The sequence below is a fragment of the Hypomesus nipponensis genome, chromosome 27 (assembly GCF_054491055.1).
Source record: "Hypomesus nipponensis isolate SF chromosome 27, ASM5449105v1, whole genome shotgun sequence".
In the NCBI taxonomy this organism is placed as follows: Eukaryota; Metazoa; Chordata; class Actinopteri; order Osmeriformes; family Osmeridae; genus Hypomesus; species Hypomesus nipponensis.
In genome coordinates, this window is record NC_140387.1 from 7,926,366 (window position 1) to 7,938,517 (window position 12,152).

At 43.0% G+C, this 12,152-nt stretch overlaps 1 protein-coding gene across 7 annotated transcripts; it reads right to left on the reverse strand.

Annotated features, from left to right (window-relative positions):
• Positions 1-4,105: 4,105 nt before the first annotated feature.
• cnnm3 (cyclin and CBS domain divalent metal cation transport mediator 3) lies at positions 4,106-11,200 on the reverse strand. 7 transcript variants are annotated; one of them, XR_014750849.1, is made up of 12 exons: positions 10,448-11,183; positions 9,906-10,240; positions 9,530-9,706; positions 9,224-9,381; positions 9,010-9,153; positions 8,741-8,899; positions 7,976-8,145; positions 7,800-7,896; positions 7,451-7,581; positions 7,239-7,365; positions 6,146-6,262; positions 4,106-4,754 (listed from the first exon to the last, which is right to left on the reverse strand). XR_014750849.1 is itself a non-coding variant. In XM_084693418.1 (12 exons), the coding sequence occupies exons 1-11, from the start codon at positions 11,165-11,167 to the stop codon at positions 6,816-6,818; spliced, it is 2,268 nt and encodes a 755-aa protein (XP_084549544.1). In that variant the 5' UTR covers positions 11,168-11,183; the 3' UTR covers positions 4,106-6,262; positions 6,800-6,815. The 7 variants fall into 7 exon arrangements, 4 of the variants coding, with proteins under 4 accessions (XP_084549544.1, XP_084549547.1, XP_084549546.1 ...); XR_014750847.1 differs by having other exon boundaries at positions 4,106-5,830; XR_014750848.1 differs by having other exon boundaries at positions 5,696-6,262.
• Between the last annotated feature and the right edge of the window lie 952 nt (positions 11,201-12,152).

The following is a 12,152-nucleotide window of genomic DNA, read 5'->3' on the forward strand; positions in this document are numbered from 1 at the left end:
TGAACAGTTCACAGAAGACAGGGACAGTTGTTTGTAGCAGGTCTCCAGGAGCATGTTATTACTGATGTTATCAGGAGTTAAGACCTCTAGAACGAGTTCAGAATATCTGCAAAGGTGCCACAATTCTTAAAGGGGCAATTGACTGCAAAACCGATTTTACCTTGTCATAGCTGAATAAGGACAGTTCGGTGGGTAAAATGAACATACCGTGAATATCAAAGTCCATTGACACCTCTTTCCTATTCAAATCTCAAAAAGAAAAAATGTGGCCGTAAAACGCTAGCTTTTCAACAAAGCTACCAGTCCTACGTAGGACTGGGGACCGCTCTTTTTTGGCTCTAGTCTGTATCTTTGTCACGCCCCCGAATTTACATCCAGACCAGCCCAAGGTAGCATCTTTCTCCGATACTACTAGTTCAGCTGCGTGCTGCTCTGTGTAAGCTACTTCTAAGGAATTACAAAGAAGAACGTTTTGAATTATAACAAGGATATTGAAAGTGAACATTTCACCCAAGACAGTTTCGACAACCTTGGACAATTGCAAGCAGGATTTGCTAGGAAGCTGAACCTGGAAAGAGGTGCTGTTCCGACCGTATGCTCATTACAACCGCAAGCTATAAGGACAGTATGATGTTGTGCTAACAGTTATTAGCAATGCTAACGTTTGCTGTAAAATATAGCATACCAGGTAGAATGCTAAATAAGTTTCTACACACATCAAATGACTCTAGCAAGACTAGCTGTTGTCAGCATTAGAAGGGAAGCTTCCGAAAAATAGCCAGAAAATGAACAGCAGTCTGGCTTATTGCTAACGCCTGTCTAGATAATCTATTTGAAAGAACTGGAGAAAGGCAGGTGCTTGATACAGGATACGTTAGCATTGCTAGTAACTGTTACTAGTAACACCTAGACTGTAGGCATGTAAACAAGTTTAGCTTGCTAACACAAGAGCATTGGTAGAATGTGTGATAATTTAGCCTAGTTTATTGGCAATGGGGTTAACGTTGATTCATGTTCCTGACTGTGTTTCATTCAAATAAATAACCTGTGTAATGTTAATCTACAATTCACGATGCATGTTTGTCTAGATCTTGGTCATGTTATTTATCAGCAAATTATTTAGAGCTAGCTAGCTAACTGAAGCCGAGTAGAATCAGGATATGGTTTGGTTGCTAAGCAGTAGCCTAACGTTCTACCCACCCAAGTCAATCCAGTTTGCTTCAACAACTGAAGTGGAAACAAGTAATGTTATAATTTCAAATGATATATAGTCAATCTGTTGAAAACAGTGTTGTGTAGACACAATAGATGTATTTGTGCGTTTTTATTTCAAGTCTCCAACTTCGGTGTTTCAGCGAGTGCTGCTGTTGGCCGTGTAGCGTTTTTGATCCCCAGCTTCACTCGTTGAAAACCAACCAATCAGCGCACAGCTTATCTAAATATTAATGAACACACCATAAAAGGAGAAAAGCTAGTGTTTTTTCCCGGGAACATTTCAGAGGACCTGTCAGGGGGCACAGAACAGCACCCGGGCCATTTTCAACCCAACCAATGTTACATACCCTATTCGGAGACCTTAAGGAACAGTGTGAAATACCCTAAAAACCCAGTCAATTGCCCCTTTAAGGCTCGAGTTGCAGGATGTACATTTGTTCTCTGTAGTCCCAGAAAACTTTTAAGGCCACTCCAGACATCACACATCTGTCCACATTGACATTTTTTCCACCTTTTCTTTAGGCTATTTTAGCTTCCTTAATTTGCTTAGGTCTACTTCATTTTATCACATTGATATCGTTTCCACCTTTTCTTTAGACTATCTTATCTTCCTTAATTTGCTTACTTAATTTTATCAAATTACACTGGATCTTGACATCTATGAAATATGCAAACTTTTTCAAATTGTATGTGATTTTAATTTACTTAATAATCCAATATTTATTATTCGAACATGTTTTCAAATATTATACCTTTCTATATTATTAAAACATATTTTCAAATATTATACCTTTCTATATAATTGTGTCATCAAAAATCAGTTTTCCTTGTTTCTTGCCTCGCAAAGCATTCAAATATCTTGTTGCGATAGTGACACTGCCTTTCAATTCGCTAGGTGGCGCTGTCAGGGTCCTAGAACTGCGGTCCTGAAACTGCGGTCCTGAAACTGCGGTCCTGAAACTGCAGCTCTCCGGCGCCTCCGGGGTCTCCGGCTCTGCAGGTTCATACTATTGCCCTATACAGCGCCCCTGCCCCCCAGGATTGAACACCCCTGATCTACAGATTATTTTATCAGATTATTATTATTATCAGATTATTAGTGTGTTCTGTTATGCTGGGGACACACTAAACGATTTCTTTAACCTTATAAACTGTGAAAAACCACAAACATGAGGACCAAAAATCCTAGATTTAGCCGTTTTGCTCCTACAGTGTGTGGTGTGCCATGATTTGACAAAGACAGCACACCACACACAAACAGATTTCCAACCAGTGTCCCGACTTAACACAAATCTCGCAAAATCTGTCGAGATTTAAGAATAAGCATGGCGGACTATGTGCAGGAAGAAATTGCGATGATAGTGTTCGGAATTATTTTCACAGAAAATTCACGGAACAAAGAAAAGGGTTTGGTTTGTGGCTGTTGCCACAAATTAATTCCATTTAACTTTGTGTTGCGCCATGACTCTGTGTGTTATGCTTCTCTCTCAGCTTGCTTTCTGATTGGATATTGTTTCATTTCACGTGATAAACTCAGGGTTTGTCCTCGGGGTTTGTCCTCTGGGTTTGTCCTTGGGGTTCCCCCCACACAACAGGATTTCTGATCACAAAAATTTGACATGTTGAGTATTTAGGATTCGCAATTGGGGTGCATCCGACGTCCTTCCGAGCAGATTCGGTCACTCTTGACACACCTCACACCAAGAGAACATCTCAAATAATCAGTAGAACCATCAAAATAATCGGGACGTTACCTAGGATTGTTGGAATGGGCGAAATCTGCCCGATTATCCTGTAGTGTGTCCCCAGCATTAAGAGTTACTGAATTTGCTCGGGAGAACGTCGGAGCCGCTCAGAAATCATATGCATGGAGGGAACCCCGAGGACTTGCTGTTACACAATTTATCCTTGGGTATACCCATCACATTGACCAGAGGCTCTGCCCTTACTATTTGTGCTTTCACACTGCCATCTAGTGGGCACTTTAGCAAACTTAAATGTATACCTTTTTCTAAATGTTAATATGACATAGTATACAAACGTAATCATTTTTTCAGTAGCTTACAAAATAGCCTACAGTTGTTGATAATGGCACTGCCAATTTATATTAGTCATTTCTTAACCTTAATTCAATCAAGATTGGTTGAGTGTGGACAGGTTTTCTCTCTTGCAAAGATCATTATCTGGTTTCCCCTCAGAAACAAATGCAGTGGTAGCACCCAATGTTAAACGTGTATAGACGTTAAAAACGTCCGTGTACAGACGTCAAAACGTTTACAGACGTTAAAAACGGCCATGTACATACACACAAATGTACGTCTGTACACGTTAAAATGTCACGTCTGTACACGAACGACAATTCAGACGTTTTGGTACAGTTGGCGTTCCATAGTAAATGAAAAATCTCCCTCTCGCAATTTCCTCTGCTGACTTTTTTGATGAAGGGGTGGCCTAAGACTGAAATTGAGGTGTGTAATTACTCTATAAACCCTCCAGTTTAGACCCCAATAGAATATTAGAACTGTCCCGCGGATCACTGAGTTTTTGCATTAATCCATTCTTTCCCTCCAATGTCAAACTTAAACAAGGTATAAGTATGAATGACAAGTTTACATTAAAAAAGGTAAAATAATTTAATTTGAATAAAATATCAGATTTAGAAAACTGCATTGAAAGCAAGTCTTGTGTGGGTATGGTTTTAATACCTACATGTTAGAAAAAGACTATAGGTATCGTACTCATAGGCCACCCAATCACAACCGTGAGAATTTAACGCACTCTAATGGTCTGACTGACTATTCCACTATGCTACAATCCCCGAGTTGAACGATACCGAAAACCAAGACAAACTGTAACATGAAATACGATGTATGAAAGAACTGTAATAAAGTATGATAAACTGACCCTTATTTATTAAAAGAGAAGTTTTTGCAGCAGTACATTCTCGTATTGAAGGAAACAAACATCGGGAACTAAACATCAGAAAGTGGCAATATCAGTCCAGTTAATTCCCTCAGGAACAGTTAACCTACAAGTGGTTGATGTACCAATAACTGCCTTCCTAAATAGTGAAATTCTGCACTGTGGACTATACAAACCAGGAAGAAATAGCAGCTGACTGTGTTTTCGTATCAATTCTAGTGCTGTAAGCTATCTGAAAACCAAGATAAAAAGTTTAAGACAACATCCTTGATTGATATTTTCTAAATGGAAGTATTAATACATTAATATACAATTTCTAACTAATCAGAAAACAATTTCTCCCAATCAGTAAAAGTAGCACACGTGATAAGTGATTACCTTTTTTACAATATACATTCTGTCATACAATACAATATAAATGAACTTAATACAACAGAACCAACAGTACAACATGGTTAAGCTTAAACCACTGGAACATATTTACTCATTACCAGCATGGTTATTCAGATCTCTTAGTGTATGCCCTCAATTAAGCATATACGATTAACAAACATTACAATTCTTCCATAGGAAATCAGAAGACCTGAAGATGATGTTACATGCTGACCTCCATACACCTGTTTGGAGAAACGTCCATTAGCCTGCTGGAGAAGCTAGGAGGAACACCCCTAGTTTGCTCCATTAAAACGTTGCAAAAACACCCAAATCGCTGGATAAGGTACTTTTCTAAATCAAGCGGTTTAAATTGTGGGTTTCCAGTCATGTTAAATTGGTTGGTAACACTGCAACCTGGGTTGTTTCCTGAAAGAGTCTGTTAGGACTGGAAGCACATTCACTCACTCATTCACAAATCACACAGGATGATAATGTAACTCAGCCTACTTGAAAATCAAGGATGAGAGTTAACAAGGTGCTTTTGACATAAACGGCTTGTGTATGCACCAATGCGCACACACACACTCTCTCTTTCTCTATGGCAACCTTAGCTCTCCTTGGCCAAACAAAAGGAATGAATAAGTTAATTCAATGCCAAAGCATCCCTATCAAGGTTATTGAACAAGATAACTAGGCCCAAGGGACCCAAATTACCTTAAATTGGCACATCATACAGATCGGACAGGATGAAAATGGGCGAAAAAAGTAATTATTTACTTTTATCAGATTTCATATGGTGTTGGAATTGGGATAGGTCGAGTGTAGAATTGGTCCTAAATGTATTTTTCAAAGAACCAACTGCATTACTATACAGTAAGTCACTGTTTAAGGGCCTGGATTTCAGTTTTGTCTGGGTAGATCTACTGTGTTTTATCCAAGTCCCTTCGTTGCTGTAGTATTTGGTTGAAGCAAACACAGACGCAGTGGCAATACACAATACACTGGCCCTCACCCAAACGTAACAAGTCCACTTTTGACCTGTGATGTATTTACATAAGACAGTAACATTGCACTGATTGGGTAATTGGTATAAATGGAAGGAAGACAAAAAACGACATCAACTATTTATATTTGGCTATACATATTGATATGTGAGCATGTGCAAAATGAATTTTGGACGTACCAAAGAAATGTGGTATTAAGTCAAGTGCACACGTTGGTGCAAACCAGTTGACGACTTGGTGTGATGTATAACCTAAAATGGACGGACCTTGAAGATACTCTAAAAGGCATGCCTGCCTGCCCCTGCCTGCCCCCCCTTTGGCACCCAGGCAGGTAATGCAGAGAAAAAAAGAAAGAATGTTTAGTGAGGAGTGCCTTATTCCAATAGGAAGGAAAATAATTGTCACACAAATTATTCCACACATACACCAGCAGAACAGAACATCTTAAAAATGTAGTCTATTGAAAACTATACAGGGAAATTACGGGAAGGGTTGAAAACAGTGATGTTCCAGTGCTGCAGACACACTCAAACAGACTGATACTTTTTCACTCTAAATTGGTTCAATCACCTATGTTCTGGAGACTAGGGATTATTTGGTCAAAAAAAGAAAATAAAGAAATGTCTAACCCTAAAAACTGTCCTCTTAGTCATCTGGAGTGACACACAGGTTTGACAGAGGGCAGGAAGAACTCCACTACCCATGGGCCTCCTCTTCAGTGGAACTCTCACAGGCCTTACTGTCACCTAAGGAACGAAGGCAATGAGAGGAATGTGTGTGGTGAGATGGAGGTGGCATCACAATCACACAATCATGCTCAAATTATATTATTGTCAAACATGTCGATCACTGCAACAACAAAATGACAGCCTTTGACCCATCACCACAAGCTATTACACCATGTCCTCTCTGTGGCTCTGCTTTCAACATGCACATGTAGCCATGTACAAATATGGCAACATGGAAAGGAAGCCAAAGGGGACAACGGAATCTTCTCGTGACCACTTGGCCGTTTATTGTCATCCAACAAGCCATATAGCTTAATTTTTGGCGTGTAAATTGTCTGCTAATGTAAAAACATTTTCAATAAATTTGGGTCAATATCTATCTGAACAAGTCATGTTTTGACTACACTTATGCCGCCGTCAGCAACATTGCAGAGGCTCGTGTGTGTGGGTGAATGCTGTACTGTACACAAATGTGTGTGTGTGTGTGAACGCGCTTGTATGTGTATGCTGTCCTGACACTGACGTGTGATTGTGATGACAGCAGCGTGCGTTTACCTCATGCACTTAAACACTAACAGTAGTTCTCAATAGTATCAAAGAATGAGAAGGTGACAGGGAAGTCTGGAGTAGCCAGAGAAGAAGAGGAGGACAGTGGACGGCAATGAAAGAGAAAAGAAGACAAAAAAGAAAGAAGAAAAAGACACGTCTTAGTTGAGATTAGGAAAGCAAAGTAATATTTGTAATCGGAAATGACAATTAGTTTTGTACATCAATCAAGAAGAGACAATTAGTTGGGTACATCTTAAATCCTTCTGGCTATTCACTAACTGAACATCAACAGCAGATGGACATCTACGAATTTACTGTAAGCAGTTGCTGGTCTAGACATACAATAACACTGTACAGTTTCTCAAATAAAAGACAAGAAACATGCCAATATGATTGATGGGAAAAGGATCTCCAAGTGTTTGTGTGTGTGTGTTAGCAGACATACCTTGTGTTGTATTTCTCTCGTTGAGTAGTTTGGTCTGGCTGTTGGGCAGGATTTTAATTTCAGGTGTGTCAGGACTGTAGGTTGCACGGGACGCCATCAGAGCGTTCAGGTACTGCAGACGGGTCACCTGGACAGACAGACAAACATTAAGTCTAGACTTCACAGCACAACTGACAAGTTTAGGATATGGTTAAAGCCAGGTGAGGTCCTACTCGTATGAGCTGCAAGTCAGTGAGTGCACGGACGGTGTAGTCAGGACAGTAGCTGGACGGGCTTGTGGCTTCGCCCAGCTCAAATGGATCTCTGGGAGAATGCCGCTGGGTTGACATGGGAGACTGGTGCACTGGAGGACACACAAGTGCAAACACCCGCACACACACAAATCCAAAGTCAGCTCCTTTTTGTGCAATCCTGCACATTTCTGCAGTCCTGCCAATGTCTCCAGAAGTCAAAAGTCAACATGTTCTCTATAAAATGAGGCAAGCTCAATCAAATGTTGCCTCAAGATGTGATAACAAGCCAAACTCGCTAAAACACATCCTCTGTGATTCTGCGCCTTACCAGAAGATGGTGCTGTGAGAGCGGACACTCCATAGTATGTAAATGCCCCATTCTCAAACTTCAGCCCCTCTTTACCGATCTCAACCTCCACACGCCCCTACAGGCACAGAGGAAAAATAACAACATGCATGTCTGCAATACAAGTATATGATGCAATGAAGAGTTCAGCAACACACCTGCAGCAGCAGGATGAAGTAATCCACTGGGTGGTTGCGTGTATAGAGGTAGTGGTCCAGGCTAAGCCGGTTGGAGGGGTCAAAGTGCACTTCCTGGTTGACACTGGGATGACGGAGCAGATGGAAGAGTACCTTCTCTGACACACGCCCTGGGCTGAAGTGCTCCACCTCTACAGCGCCCAGAGAACAAGCAGACATAGTTCAAGTCTGGAAGTGGCAAAGCACATCCTATTCAAGTGCAGTGACAAAATATGGGGCCAGAGAGAAATTGTTCCCCGCTTTCTAAGACAACAAATGCTACACCACATTATTCTACGTGCCAAAGCTCTACATGTCAGTCCACTAACCAGAGTATTCAAGCCACCACTGAGTTCCCCAGCATTTCTATTCTATTAAGCTCCATACGTTATCCAAACCTTTAATGCCAAACCACCCTAACCAGTTAGGCGTTAAAGATGAAACCAAGTCCAGGACAAGCAGCTGAAGAAACAGAAAGGGGTCACGACTAAAACAACACAAATCCCTCAGCTAAAATTGGACAACAACACGCAAGGCCATGTTGATTGCCCAATCAACGCACGCCCCTTTTTCCAACGGTGTGACCGTTAATTGTGTGACAAAGGTGTAATCATTACATGTGGGTTTAAACTGTCATTGTTTGGTTAAAGCACAAGCTTGATGCGCAGAGGGGCAACATCACGGTCACACACGCACTTTGAGGACAGGAAAACAGGGGGGACAAACATGGACAAAATGTTCACACACCCCTGGAGAGGAAGCGGTGTGTGGCCAGAAGGAGTTGGGGAGAGGTGCGGATTTTGGGTTCCCCTTCGGGAACTTTAAAGATAGAGAACTCCTCGTGTACGGTCCGAGGCTCCAGTGGGATCGCCACAGGAACAAGTGGTCGCTTCAGCTTCATGTCCACTACAGAGGGAGAGGGGAAGAGGAGGAGTCAGTATAGGAAGTGGAGAGTACACGACAAGAGAAAGATGTCACAAAAGGTTTCTCACACACAGACTCATCCACATACGTACTGTAGCCATCAGACTCATCCAGGATCTCTGATTTGATGATCTCCTCTATGACGTCTTCTAAGGTGATCAATCCCAGCACCTCATAGAAGGGATCTCCCTCCCCCTCGTTGTTAACCTTCTGAACGATGGCCAGGTGAGAGTTACCTGAGAGAGTAAAGGAATTACACATACAGACCTTGTGCCAAATAAAATACACACACACACACACACACACCTTTCTTAAACTCTTCCAGCATAGCGTCCAGTTTGGTGTCGTTAAATACAAAGTGCAGAGGATGGTTATAGAACTTGGTGATGGTTGTCATGGGAGTGCAATCGTCCGGATCCACCAGAGCCAGGTCTTTAACGTAGAGAATCTCGATAATGTTGGACCTGCACAGAACAGATCCACAGACACAATCTAGAGAAATGCACTCAGCCATGTGAAAACAAACTCCCCCTGGAGCACTTGGACGGATTCAATGTGACACAGATGCACGGGCAGTCAAAATCGTATGAACATTGGGGGAAGGCTGTCCACCTCTCCTCCTCGTAGATGGGCACACGCGTGTATCCGCTCTGCATGATCTCTGACATGGTGGAGAAGTCCAGCAGGGCTGTGCTGGGAAGCATGAAGCAGTCCTTCAGGGGGGTCAGGATGTCCTCCACCGTCTTACTTCGCAGCGTGCCCCGGCTGAACTCCTCCTTCACAAACTCACTGAGACAACGAGGGGCGACATCAGTAAATGCGTGAAGGGAAACGTGGATGCGTGAGACAGAGGGAGAGACAAAATGGCCGACGGAGAGAAAACTTGATGGAGGAGAGGGAGGAGAGGGAGGAGAAATGTGTGTGTGAGACAGTGTGTATGTGTTGGTGTGCATCAGCGTGCGTTGGTGCGCATGCGAACGAGCCGAACCTGTATGGGTCATTGACGCTGGTGCGAATCATCTCCATGGTCCTCTCCCTGATGCCACAAGTGCTGACATCACGCCTGAGGGCCAGGTCCAGTACCAGGCCCAGCGGGCAAGACAGCGGGCAGGTCAGCACCATACACAGCTGGGCCAGCCATGTGAGCCCAGGAGCCAGCTGGAATCCATAGCCAGAGCACACAATGTGGGGAACTAGCTCCGACAGGAGGAAGATGAGGGTCCCGCTGGTGAACACTGCAGGAAGCACGGAACCGAAAGCCTGGTAGAACAGAACCCCTAGAACCGAGTGGCCAAGAGCACACAGGAACAGCAAGGAACACACCTAGAATGAGGAGGAAGAGTTAGGATGGTTGTCCAGTCATGTTCTATCCCTGTCATTCGTATTGGTGTGCTACATGGAGTTACCATGCTTGCTGCCATTGGTGCTGTAGTCTATAATACTGTGGCCTTCCATCAACTATATAGTCACAGCAGTTTACACTTGCCTTGATGCCATTCGAAAAAAAACTCGAACACTCCGGGAACTCACCAAGAAGTTTCCACGTCTTCTGATAGGCTCCAAGCGCTTGGCGGCACGTTTCTCCTCCTCAGACCCGCAGCTATGCAGGACGTAGAGCTCTAGAGGATCCAGCCACAGTAGACTGAGGTTCAGAATTCTGAACACCCCGCAGATTAGGATTAGCACAACCACCAGCAGCGCAAGAGCCCATGGAGGAATATAATCTGGAGGTAGACCCGAGTCGTAGTTTATGCGAAGTCTGTCTGGTCCCACGGATACCCATTTCCCTTCTGCCAGAACGCACAGGTGGTGATATATTGGCGCGTCCTTTGACCCTCCTCCTTCCGTTGAAGAGCTGCTCTCCTCGTGTACCTGCACCGTTATAAGTCCGCTATTATCCTCGTCTGCCGTGAACTCCCCTGTTACTTGGAACGCAGATGCGTCACGGCGAGTATCTTGATCGCACGGGTCTGCGGCGTCTCCCACTGCCCCGGCCTCACCCTTGATTGCCCCTGCGAACGCAACCCACGGCCAGGTTTCATTCAACAGATCCGACACAAACAAGCGAAGCTTGAATTTGCCCCCCTGTGGCGCTGAGATGATCCGCTCCTTCATACACACCAGACCCTCTGGGTCTTCCAGTCTTAGCCCCAGTACCCGCGGGGCGTGCTGGCTGCAGGCACCGTGCTTGATCCCGCAGAACAACAACGTTATAAACAAGAACCGTAGGTCTGCCAAGCTGGCCACCATATTGGAATTGGGCAGCTGGGCTCTGTACGAGTCATGTGACAGTTTGCCTGGGTTGCAGCCACACCTCCGACACCCTACTGGGGCTTTCTGCGAGCCAAACAACGCAGAGAAAGAAACTGTGCACGATTATCGCCATTTTGGGGATTACATGTATTGGATGTATGGTAAGTACTGCTGCATTGTTTGAGCCTCAATGGGAACAGTTTCTTTCTGAATGACACCGCCTATTTTTAGAAATGGTCAAATGAAACTCCATAGCTGTTGATATCCAATGGATATGCAGATACAGAGGAGCATACCACGCCCATCTTTGTTTAGTTTCACGAAAACAAGCCATTCATCACCTCTGCTATTTTTATGTAATGCGGATATGCTATATGGAATTATTTAATTTACCCGTTCTGTTGATATCTAGCAAACTTTCCACTACAAACATCTACAAAAAGACACTTAGGAAGACAAAGCATACTGTTTTAAATACACTAATGCTAAAAATATATAATATATCATTTACTCACTCAACAGCCAGTAGTTCAATACTTTACTAGGTAACCCAAATGAAAACACTTTCAGCTTTCCGTTTCAACCAATTCATTACATATTAAACCTGGAATGGTCTGGCGTACCTTCCCAAAACTACTGTGCAACAGAGGCAGTAAGCAGGCCCAAGTTTGTTAGTTAGGCACTAACCCTGGGCAGTCAAGAATAGTCAGGCATAACATCAGTAGCAAAATGATTTCAGGTTTTATTAACCCCATGGACTGCAAAACTCGTAACAAGGTCATTAAGAACAATATGTACACATACAGAGTCCATGTTTGGAGATAAAAACTACATGTAATCACCTATCAACTGTTTTATCTTTTTTTTGTAATCTTTTTTTTAATTTTTTATATTATATATATAAAATTGAGTACTCAATTAATGTGTAATAAAAACGGTAACCTTTGTATCCAGCTGCAGCTGACCAATCTAAATAAAGATT

What these genes read in the sequence shown, in the direction of transcription:
- cnnm3 (XM_084693421.1), bottom strand. Translation starts at nt 11,167, where the DNA reads ATGGTGGCCAGCTTGGCAGACCTACGGTTCTTGTTTATAACGTTGTTG. An exon ending in ACTTCATCCTGCTGCTGCAG is followed by an intron (nt 7,897 to 7,975) that starts GTGTGTTGCTGA and finishes CTGTGCCTGTAG; the next exon opens with GGGCGTGTGGAGGTTGAGAT. An exon ending in CTGACTTGCAGCTCATACGA is followed by an intron (nt 7,366 to 7,450) that starts GTAGGACCTCAC and finishes CTGTCTGTCCAG; the next exon opens with GTGACCCGTCTGCAGTACCT.